We start from the raw sequence: 22454 nt of genomic DNA on the forward strand, positions 1-22454 counted from the left end.
TTAACTAAATTTCATAGCAACAAGGATTTTGCTTGAACAAAGTCTCTGATAGTTCAGATTACTCAGGACATGTAAAAGAAGCAAAATTACAGTTAGTATGAAAATACCAGGTAAATGGAAGCAAATTTCTTCATCTTTACCTTACTATCTGGTAGCCAAGCACTTTAAGCATTAAATGGAAACTTGTAGATTTGCAATTACATTCATTGGCATAGGGTTTACTATGTCAATTCAAATAATAATTACATGAATAACTTTTTGTGAGGTTTATAGGACCTTTGTTACTATCTTTGGAGTCACAAAATTTGTCCAGGAATACGATAAACTTGACTTTGCTGTGACCATTTCATAGTAGGTTAAATGTCCAGTTGCCATATTCTTAAAGCCCAAAGCTATGTTTTCAGTGACAAATTTGAGTTTGAATTATTTGGATCATTTTCTAATGTGAGCCATAAAAGTAGATAGCATAAATGCTTAAATGTGCTTTTTTGCATTTCTACAACCTAAAACCAGTTTGGTTGAAAAAAAAATAAAATTTAACAGCCTTTAATTTGTCATGTGGAACCTGATACCATGTGCATTTTATTACCTCCATATATTTATCTAAGTGAAACATAAAATGGTTGTAATAATGGAGAATTTAAAGTAGCTCTGGCACATGAGCAGTAATGCTAACTAATATGGTGAATAAGGGCTGAATGTAAATTCTCAGAATTTCTGTTTCTTGTGATATGTTTGCTAAAGTGAGTATATCTTGGATAACTGATAGAAACACACATAATCCTAATTAAGCTGTGAAGAGCTTTGATGGACATAATGTAAATACAGGGAATAATCATTTCTATACAAGCCAAAGCCTTGTGTGTGTATATATATATTTTTTAATTTTCAAACTACAATACAGTGTACATTAAATCACAGAACCTGCCAAAATATAAACCCATTATCTCTTTGTATGCTGAATTAAGGCTCTAGTATTCTCATCTATGCATTCAGAGATAATCTACATATGGCATATATCAGTATAATCAAATATCACCAGTTCCTATTGATTCTACCTCATTTATAGCTCTTGAATTGAACCCTTTTCCATTTCTGTTGCCATTTGGATAGGCCTTCAATTATATTTTATATGAATTATTCCAATAACTACAGTTCTCTTAATGAGACCAGCATTTCAACCCTCCAGCCCATTTTTGTGTTTTTGCCAGATTTGTTTGCCCATAAAACAAAGTTCACCATGTCACCCCTCTGCTAATAAACTTCTGTCAGCTTCTTCTTAATCCATAAGATCAAGTCTAAAACCATTGACTTACGTGTTCTGAAACAGACCCTACCACACTTGTTAGTCTGTATTCAGCCTACTCTTAAAATCATACAGCACTCCCAAAGGTGCACAGAACTTGTCTATTCTTCCTTCTCTGCTTGCCTTCTACTACTTACTCATTCACATGCTACCTTTTATTCTAAAGCTTGCAGGACTCTTGAGATAAAATTAGTTGAATCATTGAAGTGTGTTCCTCCTACAATAGTTGGCTCATATTTCATTAGAAATTATATTTATTATATTTTATAATAGACCAATGTTTTTTATGTTCAGCTTTATTGAGGTACAAATCACCTGAAAATTACATATATTCAAGATTTTTTTTACTATTTTTTTATTTTAGTCATTCTGATAAGTGTGGGGTGATATTTCATTGTGGTTTTAACTTGTATTTCTCTAAAAGCTAATGTTGCTGAGCATCTTTACACTTTTTTTTTTTCCATCTGTATATCTATTTTGGTGAAATGTCTGTTTATGTCTTTTCTTTCTTTCTAATTAAATTGTTTGGGTTGTTTTTACTGTCAAATCATCAGAGTTCTCTGTATATTCTAAATACTAGTCCTTTGCTATGATGCATTCATACCGTATACTACTACTCAGTGATAAAAGAAACTGTTGATACATGAAACAACTTGGATGAATCTAAGTGAGAAATTCAAATGCCAAAATTTGCTTATGATATAAGTCCACTTATATCCATTCTTGAAATAAAAAAAAATATAGAACTGGATGACAGATTAGTGGTCATCAGAGTAAAGGAGGGAGTGGGGGCAAGTGGAAGTGGATGTGGTTATAAAAGGGCAATATGAGGGAACCTAAGGGAACCTTGTGGTGATGGGAATGTTCTGCATCTTGACTGTGTCAGTGTCAGCACTGTGGTTGTCCTGTTGTACTAGTTTGCAAGATATTTTCATTGGGGAAAACTGTAATGGGTACACTGGACTCCTCTGTGTTACTTTTTACAACTGCAACTGAATTTAAAATTATCTCAAAATAATGTCTACTTATTATTCTCCAGCTTTATTAAGGTATAATTTACAAATAAAAATTGTATATATTCAAGATGTACATTATGTTTTCATATATTGTGAAATAATTATCACAATGAAGCTAATTACATATCCATCACTTCATAAAGTAACTTTTTGTGGTGAGAATACTTAAAATCTACTTTTCTAGTTAATTTCAAATATATAATACATTATTTTCCCTCTTGCTACCATACATTAATTATAGCCATCATACTGTACATTAGGTCTCCAAAACTTACTCATCTTATAACTGTAAGTTTGTATCCTTTGACCAACATTTCCTTATTTCCCCCCATCCTTGACCCCTGATAACCATAGTTGTACTCTTTGCTTCTATGTATTTGGCTTTTTTTGATTCTGCATATAAGTGAGATCATGCAAGATTTGTCTTTATGTTCTGGTTTCCTTCACTTAGCATAAGGTCCAAGAAGTTCATCTATGTTGCAACAAATGGCAAGATCTCCTTCTTTTTTAAGGCTGAATAATATTCTGGGGTGTGTGTGTGTGTGTGTGTGTGTGTGTGTGTGTGTGTGTACATATATCCATTGACAGACTCTTAGGTTGTTCATTCATCTTGGTGATTGTGAATAATGCTTCAATGAACATAAGAGTGCAGACACTTCTTTGAGGTACTGATTTCATTTCTTTGGGGTATATATACAGAAGAGAGATTGCTGGATCATATGGTGGTTCTATTTTTTAATTTTTTAAGGAAACTTAGTACTGTTTTCCATAATGGCTATAGAAATTTATATTCTCACTAACAGTATACAAATGTTCCCTTTTCTCCACACCCTTGCCAGTACTTGTTATCTGAGGTGTTTTTGAAAATAGCCATCCTAACAAAAAAAAGAGGTGATATCTAATTGTGGTTTTGAGACAGTATAGGGAAGAGACTCAGTCCTGGCAAATAACGGACATAATAACCAAGATCCCAGTGAGCCTCACATGTCCAGGCATACTCTCTCCACTACCTTCCTGCCTCTCTTAACAAACTGATATGCCGATAAATTTATAACATTCTGAGCTCCTTGAGGACAAAGGTAACTGCATTTATATTTGTATCTTTAGTGCTTAACACAGTGAATGTTCTCATTAAACTTTTGTTGAATGAATGAATGAATCCTGGAAGATCTGGAGAAAAGAATAACACAAAAAGGTTATTAGGAAATTGCTGAATATAGAAAGACTATTCCAACAGTCATAACGTATTCATTAAGAATGTCTTCAGACCTCTTTGTATAAACCAATCTTTTTCTCACCATCTACAGAATGATATGTTTTTCATCAGAATGATAAATCTCTATAGTAAAATATTTTAATTTTACATGACTTCAGTGTATAAATTTACAAAAGAATATCGATTCTATAAATAGACATTTACATTAATTTAATATAGATGCATATGTAGATACAGGCCCATAGATCTTGTCATTAAATGTTTACCTCCTACCGATCTCACTAGCTATCATCTATTTACATCTGCTCACGTATATGAAATCAGGCCATAAACTAAGTCAAATATTCTCTAGAAAAGATTAAAGATTCGTAGTGCTAGAATACTATGAAACTTATACTGACCTTCAGATTACTGGCCTGAATATGACTGATTCATGAAGGGATTGTGAATTTTGTAAGCAAATAAAACCTTGTGAGAGCCTAAACATTATTGACTATGTTTAGATAGATAATATAACATTACTTTGTATTTTATAATTTTGTATCAGATAACTCTGCATAATAATAAGCACTCTATTGGGTTTAACATAGCATAATAATAAGCACTCTATTAGGTTTAATGTCATTTTCCGAACCAATAATAGGCTTGAATTAAGTAGTAAGGCCCTTGCCAAATGTCTTTTTAATTTTCAAAATGTTTTACATTCTAATGTAAAAAGCAGATATCAATATTTATAAGTCAAACAGAATACTTCAATTTGATATGAGAAACATACTCGAATACCATAACAAAAACTTCTTTGTTTCATTTCTATGTGTGAAAATGTCTGTCACTTACATGTATTGTCTTCTAATTGAGGGCATGATCACTATTAGAATTATGTATAATCAAATATTGCATTTTTTCACAAGAACAAAGTTTCAAATCCAATACTAGATAATATAAAAATCTATTTGACCTTTGTAAAATTACATTCAGTGATAACAAATTTAATTGCCTCGTATAAAAAGCCAAAAATATCATCAAGTCATAGAAGAAAATAAATTTTGAGTCTTTTACTTTAAGATTAAATACTGAAATTATTTTAATTATATTTTCTTTGCAACTTTTATTGATATAATATTATTATATTCTTAGTTTTTTTTATTCTATATTAGTTCTTGAAATAACTAAAAATACTTTATGCTGCATCATAATTTCCCACTATTGCACACTCTTCACTTGTTGCCTAAGAACAAGCTAAGAATCATGAGCATTAAAACCATTTTTTAAAATGTGATGAACCAATAAAAAATTAAAGGTGCACTTGAGTCTGCTAGATCAACACATTCTTATAATCCCCTCAAGGCCATCATACAGTTTGGCATCAACATTAAAGCTTTGAAAATTATATGACCATCTATTACATTTTAGATGTCACATGTCCTCAGACCTTTTCTATTATAACACAAGACAGAGTTACCATTTTTTAAAAGATCCCTCTGTTATTGATAGTTGTCTAAGGTGCTTCTTCCTTTTCTTTTTCAGAATGAAGAATAAATTTTGGTATTTTGAGTTTGGCACATCTGAAACTTTCTCAGCCACCTGCAAGAAGCTACATGAATCTGTAGAAATAGAAGTAAGAAAAAAATGAATTCTCTTTTGTAATACAATGAAATGGCTTGAGCTTGGTTGTTAGTATGTTTGCATTGGAGCCCATGGAATGAAATATATATTAGCAATCCACAGAGACTTACTCAAGATTTTAAATTGTCATTTCTTTCACTCATTTGGAATATAGCACTATCTGACATATTAAAGTTAAGTGTAGATATGGGTTGTTTTATGATAGTATAAAAGAATGAGAAGTGGAACACAACTTTGGAAATCGATGCAGTTGTTACTGGGCATAGTGCAGCTAGAAAGGTGTAAGATAAAAGCAGCTGAAAAGAAAAAAGTTGCAGAATACATAAAAAATATTATTTTCGGGTCTCAATATCATATAACCTTTAAAACACAGTTTGCTAAAATTGTACTTACTTTTATGAATAAAGGTTAAAAAGTATACTTTTCCATTCCATTCCCATTCATTAACTAGGTTTTCTCAGTTCCCAAGGTTGCCATTTCCCCATTACATTTATAGAAAGTGGAAATGCCAAGAAAGAGAGCAAAGATAGCAAGAAAAGACACATTTTAAAAAGACTTGGAGCAAATAGGTCTATAGAAAAAAAAAGACACTGTAGGACTCAAAATTTTGGAGAAATATTATAAAAGAAAATGCGTTATATTGAGAGATTTTTAGGGGTCAAAGAAAAAAGAAAAGTTGTATTTTGATAAATGATAAAGACAAAACCAAAAGAACAGAATTATGAAACATGAACACTTAATGACTAGTTGATATAAATTAAGAAACATTGGCTTCAACGCTTTTCATTTTAAAAATAAATGCAAAAATTTGCTACTGATACTTAAATCATTAGTTGCTTATATTCAGGTAATAAGTTTGGTAAACAGAAGTAGTTATGGACCACATAATGGCCTGACTAGGTTCTTCATTATCCTAACTTTCCAATTTGCTGTTATTAATGATACTACTACTCTCGGTGTAACCTTTTAGCACTTTTATCTCATCATGATTGGTAAATATAATTACGTATTAGAATTGATGGTCACTGAATGGAAACAAACCCTTCATAATGGGATCAGATCATAACCTTTGAAAGGAACATAATAACAGAGGTGAAGGATTTGGGTTCAACATGGACTTTCTGTTATTATTATTTAGGATGATATATCTGTGTATAGGTATGATATATGTACACATATAACTGTATACAAAAATGATATATATAACACATATATAACTATATACATGTATATCTATGTTACTATATATGTACTACAGTTACATATTTAGTTATATATTATATATGACATATAACTACATAGTTAAATATTTAGTATATATAGTTATGTGTCATATGTATTGTTATATACATATAAATATTTATGTGTATATATATTCAATAAAATATATACATTCCCCCTTTACTCTGAGAATCATTATTTTTTTAAAAAACTGCTTTATATACTAGATTTTGAGTATTTCTTAACCTCAAAAATTATGCTCAAATACAATTCGCAGCAGAAGCTGAAAAGTTTTAGAAAAATTAGAAGTATGGCTTTGGTTGAATGTACGTGGAGATCCTGAATCCTCCTGCACCTCCCTTTACTTTATTCTACCCTTGAGCACAGATTGAAAAGCCATTGATCTATAAAATAAGATTCTATGTGTCACAAAGTAAAAAAACAAACAAACGAACAAAAATCTTTAAGTGTTGTATTTACAGCAAAATATTTTGAAGGAAAATACATTTGAAAATGGTGATTTGTAATGTGATAAATGATGATAAAATTAAGTGGTTTTGATCCACAGAGCTTGAGATCTTAAACTATTTAGAATGTTCTCCAAGAAATCTGGGCCTATAGAACTAAGTTAATGTTTCTTGGAGTGCTGTTTCCACTTACTCTCTCAGCCTGGCCTTCTAGCTCTGCATCCCTGGCTTATTTTGGGTGCTATTACATAATATTTATAAATCACAGCTGGCACTGTGTGCATGCCCCCTTGTATTTTTGCATATCTTGAGGTGTGTGTGTGTGTGTGTGTGTGAATAGCAAGGCAAAATCTGCTTCTCTGCTCACTTTTTAATGAATCCTGTCTATCATATTAGCAGAATATGCCTTTCTACCCTCAAGGTTAGTTTATAATTAAATATAACAAAAACAGCAATTCGAAGATTTGATTCTGTTTGTTGTTGCTTCCTATTTGTCCTAAAATTATACCTACTATGGTTTGAAAAATATATAACAGAATAAACTACTTCAGTAAAAACAGAACCTCCAGCAATAGATAACGTGTTTTATAGGCAGCTTTTTCAAAATCAAACTCTCTTTTCTGTGTCTTTTTTATTTACTATTTCTCTTTCACATATGAGTTCCTTTGAAAGAGGGCAAACATTTGGGTTGATATGAATATCATGGAATAATAGTTAAGATTTACCTATTATTAACTGCTTCACAGGTGATGCTAAACAATGCACATATATTATTTGATTTAGTCTTCATCAAAACCTTATGATACTATTATATCTCCATTGCAGAGATAAACATTTTCTTCAGTAATTTAAGAGAAATAAGAATTATGTTGCTGCCACAATCTTTAAATCTAATGAGCAAATTGATTGAAAAATATATATATTTACACATATATGTAGAGTTAATGATACATAAAGTAGAATTTTTTAAAGATATTCATTTATCTTCTAACTTTATTACAAAAGATAAAAATAAATTTTTTAAAGTTACAAGAAAATATTTTAAAACCAATGTTTATATTAAAGTATTTGGGTGGGGGTGAAATGTGTGCCTAAGAAACTCAGGTCAGCATTTGGAATTGAAGATAACAGAGTTCATGAATGTTTAGTTTGCTCAGGGTACTGGGCAAAGTTAATGAGAGAATAAGAAAGCCTATTCTATAGATATTTCAGTCTTTTGGTTGACAGGGAGACTGGGAAAGATGGTAAATTTTAAAGCCTAGAATTTCCATCCCAAAATACTGATTTATTGTAATTATTAAATACTCCTAGAAACCTAAATGATCTCAAGAATTAATAAATGGCATGAGTAGCATCAAAAACACAAAATAAATTAGCAGGATTCAAAAGACAATTGCTCAGTAACCTGGAAAACAGAGTTCTTAAAGGCAATAGCCAGAATTCCCAAGCACAGTCTCTGCCCCATGTGTCCTAATACCGAAATTACCTATAAAATAATGTTTTAGGTTTCATCTAGTAAAAATAGAAATTTTTATCTGATATAGACATAGAATCAGACCCACTATGGAAAAAAATTACAGTTTATCATTAATTGTATCTCATCACATTTACCATCCATACTCCAAAGTTCTTCACATGTTTTAAATAGTCCTATCAACTGACATGTTAAGTGGATCTGAAACACTAAAGTCACATATAAAGCTTGTTTTTAACACCTCTGTACAATGTGACTCAGGACTCATTTATTCATGGATTAAAACACATTGGCAGAAAAACTGAAACTGTCTTCTTTTCTTTTAGATAAATTTGTCTCTGGAATAAGATCTTCCATTCTAAAACTGAAAAGAGTGGACAATGGCATCACAGCCTTGCACTCTATAAATAGCTCCCATAGTACTATATGTTAACGACCTTTTTTCTACCTTATAAAAATACTCAGGATTTATTGACTAACTGAGGCTGTTAGCTTTTAAGCTTTTATATTCTTTTCCTCTGTAGCTACCTTTTTAAAAGTCATAAATCTCAAAAGGAATGAAAATATTATCTGACACAGTAATATAACTTGTTTATATTTCATAGCCTTCACCTCAGCTTTTATTTTCATGCACTCAACTGGTGTGCTACAATTACTGGTCTCCATCAGAACCAGCACTGAAATTTTCCAGACTAATGAACATAATGTTAAAGCAAACAGAGGAAGGTAGCCTGGGGTCAAGAACAAGTGGAAACAAATCATTAATAAATAGCAATTTATTTAAGTACATTGTCCTGCTCTCAAAGGAACGTCAATGTTCTTCATCAGTTCTTGTTCTTTGCGACTCTTTCAGAATTTTTTTTTCACTTCTCAGAGAGCTACTTACTCTGTTTCCCTAAAACTAAACATGACAAGACTCTGAAGAGTGAAAACATGAATAATGGCATACACTGATGTTTTTCAATTGTCACATGTAACTCAGCTGGTTCAATTTTTTTTTTTTTTTAAAAAGAAGCCTCTTTGCAACATGCTCTCCTTTTCTGCAGATGAACAAAGGAATCCTCCTTCACTAATTCTGAAAGTAACTTGTCACAGTGGGGTTCTAAGGCCTAGTCAAATAATTGTCTTAGTGTACTACCTGCTGTGTTCAATATTGAGTGAAAATGGAAGCCAGGCCCCGACTCCAGCTTATTTCATGATTCTTCTGTTATTTAAATGATTTTAGTCAGTTTGGGGGAAGCCAGACCTTTATAAATTAACAGCAGGGAAATACCAAAGGTGTCAGATTGCATATTTATCATCTTTTTCGTGTAATACTTAAATATGTATTAAGAAGTGACTGACATAAATTAGGCAGATTTCAGAAGCCACAGGCCGTGGCTTGTAGAGGACCCCCTTCTGCTTGACATTTCATCCTTGTCAAAGATCAAATTATTTTAATTTAGGCTGCAAATTATAAGGAATGAAGACTTCTTTGTGGGAATTCCCTGTGGTAATCTGACTTTTGTTGTTACTGCTGCTTGTCAGTGTGCAAAAGATATAATATGCATGCAAATAAGGTTAAAAAATATGTACTATCTAATTATCCAGCCAGTACATTCCACTTGAAGACAGTGGGAGGCCTGACACACAGTATGTGTTTGATTCATTGAGGCCTGCAGGGTATTTACACAAGATTACTTTTAATTATGAAATTAATATCTGTTTATCTAGAATATATAGCGGTAAGTGAGTATACACATGACCAGAATTCTTTAGTAAAAAGAAATCATCTTAATTTAGCACAAGAAAAGGAGGAAAAAAGCACTGCTTTCTGCGGGGGGGGCGGGGGGAGGGAAGCATCATCCAGATCTTGGTTTCGCCCTCATTGAAACAAATTAAATGAAAACTTGGCACTTTCTCTAGAATTTGTTTCTACCCCTGCCAAGGAGTCTCAAGATGTGTTTCTTTATTTCACAGTTTTTATTTTTCGGTGAACAAGATGCAATCCTAGCTTCAGTATGATGAGGCGAATGTGGAAAAAGAGAGGGCTTTTTTTGTTTTGTTTTGTTTGTTTTTCATCATTTTCATGGAACGCTGTGTCTTCTGAGTTCAAAAATCATGACTGCCATGAGAAATGATGAAGTTAGTGTCAATAGCTTTTTCTGTACTAAGACATGGCAAATGAAATAACGCCACTGCAAACATATTTCAGTTAGGAAATGCATATCCCTCACAAAATTCTTTAAAAAACAAAGTGCTTTTATCTCTTTTCATATTCACTTATAATTGAAAATGGGATAATTTCTAGAAGGTATAATAATAACTAGCATTTTAGAGAAGACAAATGAATAAATAGTAATTTTAAAAATACAGAATAGTCTTGTCACTGTCCATATATGTCCATTAATGGAAATGAATGGAAAATCCAAAAAACTAAAAAGTGACCGCTCTGAATATAACAAAACATTGTTAGTGAATTTTACATTTTTCATAATCACCAGGGTGTTTTGTCACTAGGAATTTAAGAAAAATTGGGCTGATTAACCTTCTTTTTTTTAAAACCCATTTTTGCAGCAGCTATAAAATCATGCTGGATTGAAGGTCTTTTAACTGCTACTCCTATTTCCCTCATTCAATCTGCCCGGTCCTCCATATTCATTTGGACAACTGTGCCTCTCATGGCCTTTGACATCTGCTTAGGACTTCATCTAGTCCAAGAAGTCATCCTTGGTAAATTCAGTGTGATTGAAATCTCTTAGAATCACTGTTTTGAATTGTACTTTTTTTTTTTTAAACAAAAGTCTTTTAAGCTACTTCTTTCTCTGCCCCAAAGGTGTGAGACCAGGAGGCATCAATTTTGTTTCTTTACTTTCCCCCAATAGTACCTTGCAGTGTGTTCTAAATAGGGGCAGTCATCACAATTTCTTCCTAAAATTTGACCATAGTTTCCAGAATTAACCTTTGTGTAATACATTAGAAACTTGCAGCTAGTCAAATATATATGCAGATACTAACAAGTCTCTCCCAGAGGTTTTCTACAAACAAAGATATACTGGTGACTTAATTTGATCATTTTTAAGGACTACTAGAGATAACTGATTAATGTTAGGGGCTATTTCATCTTTTATATTGACTCAGGGTAAGCGTTTAACTGTTCTTGAAAGCCTTGTGCGGAAATGACAACATTATGGATTTCAATGCTCTTATTAAAAGATAAGGAAATGAAAAAGAAGAAATCAGGGAAATAAAGATACTGTTTCTGTTTCTTTCTTTTTACCCATCAGTGTGATGGAGTACAGATAGATTTAATAAACATCTCTCTGGAAGGAATTGCTATTTTGAATATACCAAGCATGCATGGAGGATCCAATCTTTGGGGAGAGTCTAAGAAAAGACGAAGCCATCGACGAATAGAGAAAAAAGGGTCTGACAAAAGGACCACCGTCACAGATGCCAAAGAGTTGAAGTTTGCAAGTCAAGGTCAGTTTTCTAACAAGTAATTTTTAAATTGATTGTTAACCTGCTTTCAAAGTCTTCTTTAAAAGTAAAGAGTTTTCCATTGCACTATAGTAATATATATTTTTTTACAGTTGTATTTTTCATATTATGAGATACCCATGTGTGATTAACTTATATCACAATAGATTATAACTCAAGTATAAATTGGCTACATTTTTCATTATTCTTTGTATATAGCTGTTCCCACAGAAAATAAAATACATTTGGGGCATTTCATGGATAATAAAATAGAAGATATTGTACATTAAGCTCTTCTGAAATGTGATTGTCTTAAATAGGACATTTGAGATGCTGGAATAAGGACCTAGTTAAGGCTTTTCTAAGGTTGTGTTATAAGAGATTTTGTTCTTTTATGCTTTGGTCAGGCTATGAGATTGAAGGTATTTTACATAGCTGTTGTTCTAAGTACTACATATAACCGAATGTTTAACTATCCCATGATAAATTTTGGTTGTCTGCTGAATTTTTCCAGAAAGTTAGTAACAACAAGTAGGGGATCTGGGAAACAGAGAGCAAAAACCTAAAAAAATAGACTATACTAATTAGGGGGAAAATTTTCAACTCTGTTATAATATAGTTCTCATTGGGACATGATAGCTAATTCTTAAAGATTTTATAAACTAAGATATCAATGTGATATTCTGATAACTAATCATGTCCCAATAGTTTACGTATATAATTCTACAATATCATTTTTACCTTGTGGAATTTACCTAATACTATTGATGACACTGAGAAATGAAAACATGTTGTCTCAGCTCAGTGCACCAAGGACAAAATATGAAGATTTCAGTGTTAATAGACTAATATAAATAAATTACTAAAAAATGAAATAGAATAAAGTGAGAAAATGGTTGGTGGGCTTTATGGTGGTGGACAATAGCTTTATGTTTTGGTGTCTTTGAGTACCTGGTTCAAGTTTCAGTAACAGGCAGTGACTTCTGTTATATAAAATTTGGTACCATGAAAGTGAAAAAGATTGATGGAGAAAGTGTTAGGTATTCTCTTGAAAGAAATGCTTATCACAGCTTGCCAATGACAGGTGGTTTTGATGCCCTTAAAATGTGTAAGCAATCTTGGAGAACTGTATTAGTACAAGCAAGTTTATAACAAATCAATTAAAAATTATATACTCAAAATATAACTGCATGAAAATATGGAGGAAAATAATATTTTGAAGGAGAAATATAGAGAAAAAATGAGAGGTTTGTGCTATATGAATTAGAGGAGGAAAATAAATATAATTATAATTTCTAGAAGTTACTGACATTAATTTATATTTGTATTTAAATATACATTTAAATATAAAATTAGATTTCTTAAAAGGGTAGTGAAAAATTCTAAGTATTGGAATTAGCTTAAGGATCATACTAAGACCAAACTTAAAAAACTCTTTTGTAATCGTGTAGGCTATATTATTACGTACCACATATGTACTCCTCGCTTCCTTCCTTAAAACTATTTTTACTAAATAATATATACCAAATAATTTCCAGGTTAAGTTTTCTGTTTGGTCACTACATCCCAATACTTGTTGGTATGTCATTCTACACATTCCTGATACTTATACAAATTGATTCTCAATGGCTCAGCTGCCAACTACATTCACTGAGTTGCCAAACATTTCTTAGATACATGACTGTGCTTCACCCAAACACGTCTGTACATTCTGGAGCTGCTGCTTACATGTCATTTACCTGGGCTCACTCACCCTCCTTTGTATGATTTTTTTCAGGAACACACATTTAGAATAAACTACAGACAAACCAGACTCAAATATTGTCATAGGCTGTCAGCGCCTGTAACTATTGGAAAAGCGCTCTCTTCCCTTTCTGTCTTCTTTCTTTCTACTGTGGAACTATTAGAACCAATTTCCCATAAATACTGGGAAATGAGGAAGTGGGAATATATAGGCCTGGTGACTCAGTAATACATTTTTCTCAGTACACAGATGGGAAAAAGTTAAAAAACAGTAGAGCTCAGAGAGGTTTCAAAGGTCATTATATGAGCAAAAACAGAAGTATGCTAGGCTCAATTTTTGTTCCCTGACTTAACTGACTAGCTTATAGTTTTGATTTAGTATTATTTCAGGAGAAATATAATCTCAGAACCAAGAATGACCTTTTGAGTTGATCATTTTTTAAAAACCTGTAATATATTAGTCTTTTCTTTTTAGCGATTTCAGTATTGTTTTCACTTTGAGATATTTTGCAACAGAATACCAAAAGTATCTCAGAATGCTTCTAAGTTTTGATTTCATATTTATTCTGCTAATTCTTCAATGTTATGCTTAATAGCCAAAAACAAAATTTGCTACTGAGTTAGTCACATTTACCCCTTTCCTAAATAGTAATATTTCTATCACTTGATTTTGTTTTCAATTTCTTGATATAAAAACAGCGATAGGGCAGGCATGGTGGCTCACACATGCAATCCGCACACTTTGGGAGGCCAAGGTAGGAGGATCACTTGAAGCCGGGAGTTCAAGCCCAGCCTAGGCAACATACTGGGAAAGGAGGAAGTGGAATAGCACCTATTGGGTGGCACAGGCCTACAGTCCAAACTGCTCAGAAGGCTGAGGAGGGACAATCCCTTGACCCCAGGAGTTCAAGACTGCTGTGAGCTATAGTTGAGCCATTACACTTCAGCCTGGACAATGAAGCAAGGACTCTGTCTCTAAAAAACAACAACAACAACAACAAAAAGCAATAGTATTAAATGTGAGGATCAATCAGTATTTCAAATTTAAATGTATTTCAAACTCACACAAAATTATTATAAGCACTGACTTTAGAATGAATATGGCCAATATGGCTCTAGTCCAACTCATTTTTAACTTACAACAAAATTAATAACTTTCACTGTTAGAAGATACATGAAATGAAATGAAAAACTTAATAATGTAATTTTCTTCTTGTTCTTTCTTAAAATATTAACTAACACTGTTTCTCATATGCCTCTGTAAAAAATCATCAGAAGTTTCAACTAAATTTTTACACTGTTGAAATAGATACTTGCTTTCATAAACTTTAGATAGTTTCTTTTGGAAGGGGAGAAAATGGGGGAAGCATATAACTAAATTCATGTAATAAATGTACTTATTTTATTTAATAAAAGGATTTAATTTGTTTTAAGTTTACTCTTTTAATTTAAAGAAGTATCATAGTCCAAAGGTATGAGATCAGGTTTGGATCATTAAGTCCGTATTTATACTAAACCATACATAATCTGGGACTTATGCATAATTTATTTGCTTGCAATCTTTGAAGACACTCACATAATAAAATCAGAATATCTTCAATAAGTTCATTGGTTGGAAATTTTACTGTTTACTTTAGAATTGACAAAATAATAAGTAATTCATTTAATTACATTATTCCAGCAAAATATTCTAAAATAGTAGGATGCAATTCTGAAACATATTCACATTCGCACTCAACTAATGCAGTAGACATTTTCTTTCTGTGCATATGTGATTGTAAATACAAATAAATGTATTATATGTAGATGGCATAGTCTTGAAGCAAAACTGTAAACTAGGCCAAATTAGTCTTCAGTTCTCTTAGCCTTAACATTCGATCTTTCCCATGTCTTTCAGTGGCTGAGTTCATCTTTTTCTCCCCCTCTTCTGAATTAAACTCAGAAAGATGTCTAATAAATTCATTCACATTAATGGATAAATGACTGATTGCAGATGAAAGTAGAGGTATTTGCATTTTAAAAGATATAAAGGCCTTCAGCTAAAACATTATTTTTCAAACTGTATTCCACTGAGTTATAACTGCAATTCTTCAGCAGTTCTGTAATAAATGTAACAAAAAATTCATTGCCAGATTTTGGGACAAAAAAAAAAATCTATAATAAAAAATATATTTATCATATTAACAGTTATCAAATCATTAACTTGTGTTACTAGACAAAAACAACTTCTCCTCCTTCTCTTCCTCCTCTTTTTTCTCTCTATATAGGTAGATGAATATATAGATAGTTATACATACCCATACACACACACGTATATATATGCATATAAAGAAATGAATAACTGGCATTCACTGGAAAGTCTGTCGATCTGCAATGGACATTTAAAAATATGTTTCTGCACATTTCGTGAGAAATACTGTGCAAATGGGCACATTAGCACTACAGTGCATGGGAACCACATGCAATTAAAAGGCCAGCAAATTCAGCTACTTTGGCATGTCACAAGCACCAAACAACATATGGCAATCAGTGTACATGAAAACAAAGTGACAATACCTAAATGAAAATGTGGACCACCATAAGATGTATTTTTCTTCATAAAGAAATTGTATCAGTTAACTAACTCCCCCAAATATTAATAATTTTGTACTTGCTTATATATCAAGCACACTTTTATCAGAGAAGATTTAAACATGCTCACAACTGCATGTAAGGAGCCAGCAAATGACATTGGAGCATTTCAGGTATGTACACAGAATAAAATAAATTTGACTAATTGAAGCTTTGCAGTTCAATTCAATTCAATGACACAGCAAGTATCATTATGTCATGAATTTGTTTTGTCGAAGGTGAAAAATTCCGTTAAAAAGATACTTTTGAAAAGTATGTTTTAACCAAGAGTGAGGACCTCTCGAGGAATATGAATCAATATAGTTATTCTAATTGATTTAGCTTTGAAGATCCAAGTCCAACTATTCCAGTTTTCGGTAGTGGAAACAGAATGGTTCAATATGGCTGAAAAGCAACACATTCATACTATTTAATTATATATATGTGTGTATCAGGATATTGCCAATACCACAAAACCAAAACAAAGTGCAGGAATCTATGAAAAATAAGAGATTATCGCATTGCAATTGTCCTCATCAAAATAGATCCATATTCTCACAGATTGATTGTGGGTTTTTTGTTGTTGTTGTTTGTTTGCTTTGTTTTGTTTTGAGACGGATTCTCACTCTGTTGCCTAGGGTGGAGTGCAGTGGTGCCATCTCGGCTCACTGCAAGCTCCACCTCCCAGGTTCACACCATTCTCCCGCCTCAGCCTCCAGAGTAGCTGGGACAGGCGCCTGCCACCATGCCCAGCTAATTTTGTTTTTGTATTTTTAGTAGAGGCAGGTTTCACCGGGTTAGTCAGATGGTCTCGATCTCCTGACCTCACGATTCACCCTCCTCGGCCTCCCAAAGTGCTGAGATTACAGGCATGAGCCACTGTGCCTGGCCTCTCACAGACTGATTGTATTGAGAGTGTTAGCAATTAGAACTCCTAAAATGGATTTGCACAAATAAAATTTCAATTTTCTCTTTTACTTACTGGTTTATAAAATGTTGATTTGTTTAAAATGAAGTTGTTGACTGCTTTAAAAAGTTTGATAACCACTGAGCAAAAGTAATTATATTCAAATTATAGAGTTTCAAACATTTGCCAGAAGCTAAGGGAGCAGCTGGACTTTCCGCCTGAAACCTCATTAAGTAGGTGACTGTCTACCCTGCATATGGATACAACTGTCCAGGTACCCATCATGCAAAAGTTTATTTAAAAACTAATTAACATATTATATTGTCCAGACAAGTTTCAGTGATTTCATTCACTTTTAACAATGCTACTCTTTTCTTTGGGCAGAATTTCCCAAAACCCAGCAAGGACTCCACTGATGGAAAATGAGATGGGTTAGTGGGTACATGGACGAAAATTTTAAAAGTTTAATGGTTTTATATTTACTATTACAGTTGTCTTCTCTTTGTGGTAAGAAATGCTGAGGTTTTTACTATCATTTATAATATAAATCAAAATTTCTTTTAAAAATTAATTCATTTAAGTAAAAATAGAGTAAAACAACCCACCTGATAATTTAGAAGATACTTAGATATTGCCAAAATGGTGAAGGTGAAGTCAGAAAGACTGAAGTTTAGAAAACTACACCCAGCTGTTGCAGTTTTCACCACCTTGATAGTGTCTGCATAGCCCCATGTGGGAATACTTAATCACTTCTATGCATTTCATGAAGGCGGCATAGTGTTCACGGTTCTTGGTGCAGGCACCAGATTCCAGCTGGCTGGGCTCAAACCCCAACTCTGCTGCTTATCTGGACAACTTTGGGCAAGTAACTTCATCTCCTTGTACTTTAATCTCCCTATATCTAAAATGGGCACAAAGAATGATGCCTTCCTCATATGGTGACTGTGAGAATGAGAAAAGATAGCCCAGATTAGAAGCTTAGAATAGGGGCCAGTCCATAGCAAATGCCTAGTTAATGCTAGCTAATATCTCTCATGGAAACACTCAGGCCAAAAAAAAAAAAAAAAAAATCAAATAAGTAACCCCACGTGGAAATACTTTACTGTAAACATTGTTTTTATTCTTCATCATCTTGGATAAAATTTACTATGTATCATTTCCCCCAGAATAAACTTTTCCATACACTTTGCACCAAACATATCCTCATCCTACCCTATTTGATCTCTCTGTGCACTATTGGGAGAGACTGTGTATCTGACTGGCTGTCAAGGAGTCTCTCTACTCAAGTGACTTTATTACTATTAATTTTGTTAACTCCCAGAAATTATGAAGAAAAAGAAAAGCAAAACAAAGCAAGACAAACCAAATTGATCAAAGAGAATAAATGAGCTGATGTCTGTGAAAGCTTGGCAAAACTTAAATTTCTTTTGCCTCTGAAGATAAATATGGTTTCTAGCTCCAATGTCTTCATCTTTAAAGATGAGTTTTGGAAGAGCTCACTGGTGGTGAGTGCTAGAAGAAATGAGATTAATCTATGTGTGCTTTACATTATATTACCCAGATAATTGTACGAAGTATTTCAATATTAAGATTCTCACACTTTGTATACCTTGTAAAAGTTATTCTTATTTGAAAGTTGATGGCAATGGATATTTGTCATCCATTATTATCAATTTTTCTAGACATTTCTATGGGTTATTTAGGGTAATTTAGAAAGCAGTGTTTTAAGTTGTCTAAATATAAATGCAATATTCATTTTAGAACTGTAGATGATATATTTGGCGTTCGAACACCGGCAAGCAGAACAATTTCCAAGCATTTAATTTCAGTGATTAAATCAATTAAATTTAGAAACGACAAAAGGATTTCATGCAGCATTATTATACCTGGTTGTTAGAATTGTTGAAATAGATAATGGCATTTGAGATGCTGCATTTCACAAAAATATATGCATACACCAATACCATGATATTTTCATTGGTTGAAAATAGACAGATCCAAACATTTGCTACCTAGTAACCTTTAAGTAGATGTCTCAAAATGAGGTCCTAACTATGTTTTTAAACTGCCTCCTTTGAAATTTTTTAGCAATGTTAATGCAAATAATAGCACATGCTTAATAAGACTAAATATCAAAACTGCTGTTAAATTTAAGATTACATCATATACCCGGGTATCTTAATGTGATGGCTCTAAGATTTTTTTCAAGTTATAATTTTAAAGTTTGTAAAAAGTAATAAAAAGAAATTAGAAAATATAAGGCATATTTCTAAAATGTAAAAATAAAAATATTTTCAATATATAATACCAGGTACTCTTATCTTTTGTTTGGCTATCCTATAAAAGCATATACATTATCGAGAAGCATTAATGAAATTTCTATTTGTCATAGTACTGTAAAAACTGCAGACACTGGTAGCTCCTAGAAATTTAAAAAGCACAAACTAGAAATATGAATAATATTTTAGAGGAACTGAGCCACTAGATGACAATATTTAGAACATATTTTCATATCCCTTCTGAAGCTATACAAATTACCTTTTCATGACCATCATTATTGCCCCCTTTCCCCTTGTTCAACAGTAAAATTTTAAAAAATCTGATGTGCCATATAATTTTAAAAACAAAATCTGACAAGCAGTATAATGCTGTAACCTTTTACAGTAGAATTGGTAGGACTGCAAAGTCATTTTAAATTGAATATAACAGATAAGTAATCATTTAAACAGAAAAGTGGTGTTTTCTAGTACATAAATGAAGTCATCACCATTGATCATCAACTTCTTCATTCCTGAAAAGAAGCTGAAATTAGGAAAATGGACAAAATCCAAAAAGTATACAGGAATGGCAGAATAATGAGCAACTTTCTATCACCTAATGAATGTAGGGAAACAAGAAAAATGAGTTTTTAGCACCAGTCACATTTTGAAAAATATATGGTTTATTAATCAATTTAATAGTTGCAAGGGAAAAAGGAAATGAATGTGTTAACTCTGGATTTTAATTAAGGCTCAGATTGTTAATCTTGTATGACTTCTGAGGAAGAATACCTTGTTTATTTTCAAAATTCTATATGCTATTCTAAAACCCTTCTATATTTCTAGCGATTGAATTTTGCAACTGCAGACAAGGTTAGAAAATACAAATGCTTTAATGGGTATGTTCTGTAGACCCTGATATCTGATATCAGTGTAAAATTATCATCTTATTTGTTTCTGTGGCACAGTTGTCCAGTCCTCTGTCTATTGAAAATAGTGGCAGATCACCTACCTAGAATAAGGCTGCATCTTAACTTTAAGTCAATTTAACATATGCAGTGGTAGAAATATAAAACAGATTTCCAAACTAAATAAATATTGCCTGATAATATAATGCTCAAGTAATTAAATAACACATATAGAGTATACCTTCTCATAGCAGACACATAAAGTTTCCAAATATGAATCCATACACATTTCCTAAATATAAAGCTTGATAGCAATCTCGCTCTTTGAGGGTAATGATTTGAAGCTACGGTGGTATATAGCTCCCCAGAAAATTACAATTATTTTTTTCTATCATCAGGATATCTGACAATAAATTGGGGAGGATTTTTAAAAAACATAAGCATTAAAGAACTATTAAAAAGACATGAAATCAATTACAGAAAGTATGAAACATAAGTCATGGTTACTTTTTTATTGATATTAAAAACCATTTTCCTTGTTCCTCCAGATAGAGAACAGTAACTGAGAAAAACTATAACCTAATTGAGAATAAAACTTCAATTGTACCATTTTGTGAAATGACATCTCACCAGCAATTTAAAGTTATACCAGAAGAGATATCAGGCTTTTATTTTACCTTCTTTATTTATATTTTGTTTTCTAATAACTTTAATGGATGTGATATAATGGCCACACTCTAGCACTTGATTCTTCTTGCACACATTTATCTAAGAAGGGTGATAGGAGGGTCCAGTGAACTGCAAAGAAACTTGTTTCTTGAAAAATCAAATCTCATCATCTACTAGTATTTGAGCTGTATGAATCTGAATTAAACAAAGCAGCTAACCATTGGAGTTCCACTGCCATGAGTTTAGTTTCCATGAATATAGTCTTTTATTATATAGAGCTAATTATCACGTGAATAGTAGCTCCTTGGAAGTGTGAAGCCATTCCGTTTCGTGGAAATACATAGAAGCTCATATAGTTCACGAGTTCCACCACATTGAGAGTAATCGTTCTCTTGGCTTAATGAAAATAGTTCCATTGTTCTTCTTTTACTAAATTTGAGTTTATCAACTCAGGTTATTATTTTAATGTCTGCTTTAGGCAAGGTTTGTTAGCTGTTGTACAGTATCAGATATTAATCAGATTAAGTATTGACATCTGAATATCATAAGGTGACAGACATTTGCAGGAAGATTACAAATCTACATGGATAAACATGACTAATTTAAAATAGCCCTGGGGAGCATTTTTTAGAAAGTTCAAATACCTGATGAACGCTGCACTGTTATTTTAATTATCCCATAATATGGCACAAAATAACAATCTCATTTCATCCTTTTATTTACAAAGCTGTTTCCATTATCATTATATTTTACCTGCTCAGGCTCTGAAAGATTACTCCTCGTTGAGAGATTCATTAAAAGAGAATAATTATATTATATTTCACAGATTGGCAGAAAGAAAATGTATCTTTGAACAATTCCATTTCCCTGAGCAGTTGTTCATTTCAGAGTTGAAGACAGGTCTATTAAGTACTTTCTACCCTTTTTAAACATGTCAAAGCTAACTATTAATACTGAAATTAGTAATTTGGCTCTGGTTTAATAAAAAATCAGCTGCTATTTGTAAAACTGAATTTCTGTGAATAAAACACAAACAATATTTTCAAAAATACTAACAAAGAACATTAAATAATTTTATTTTGCAGAATATATAAATGCATGTCTCTTCTGATAATTATAGCCCTTAGCACACTGTCTTGCTTTCCTACTAATGCTTCTTAACCCAAAAAGCTACATAAAACATATTTTCTTACTAAGTCTGTGATATTCAAATTTTCAGAGTATCCTGTTAGAAGAATAGTAAGAGATGGAAAGTCAGCTAGTATCAGAGAACGTTCCATTTTTAGATTTACTGCAAGAACATTTCATGGAATTTGTGATAAAAAGTTTTATTCAAAATTAAAAAGTCATGTGCACAAAAATGTGACTTCCATATAAAATAGGTTTGAGAAGTCATTTCATATTTTAACGTGTTTTTGCCATGAAATAACCTAACTATGTTCACTTGCAAGTAACTGAGGATGCTACTTACACATTTCTCTAGTAAGTAATTGAGCAAAAATGAAATATTGTGTTAATCAGTGACGGCTTTACAAATATTTTTATACTTGATGATAAATACTTTTTTCCCCAAA

At 32.2% G+C, this 22454-nt stretch overlaps 1 protein-coding gene across 26 annotated transcripts in view; it reads left to right on the top strand.

Moving 5' to 3' along the window:
- The window catches only part of DGKB (diacylglycerol kinase beta), a 764643-nt gene that overhangs the window by 562452 nt on the left and 179737 nt on the right, over positions 1–22454 (top strand). For all 26 annotated transcript variants that reach the window (XM_005550071.5, XM_065542255.2, XM_065542256.2 and 23 more), the window contains 2 exons: positions 5066–5156; positions 11593–11788. In XM_005550071.5, coding sequence (XP_005550128.1) covers positions 5066–5156; positions 11593–11788 — 287 coding nt within the window. The remainder of the gene's footprint in view (positions 1–5065; positions 5157–11592; positions 11789–22454) is intronic.

This window comes from Macaca fascicularis, chromosome 3 (assembly GCF_037993035.2).
Source record: "Macaca fascicularis isolate 582-1 chromosome 3, T2T-MFA8v1.1".
Taxonomy (NCBI): domain Eukaryota; kingdom Metazoa; phylum Chordata; class Mammalia; order Primates; family Cercopithecidae; genus Macaca; species Macaca fascicularis.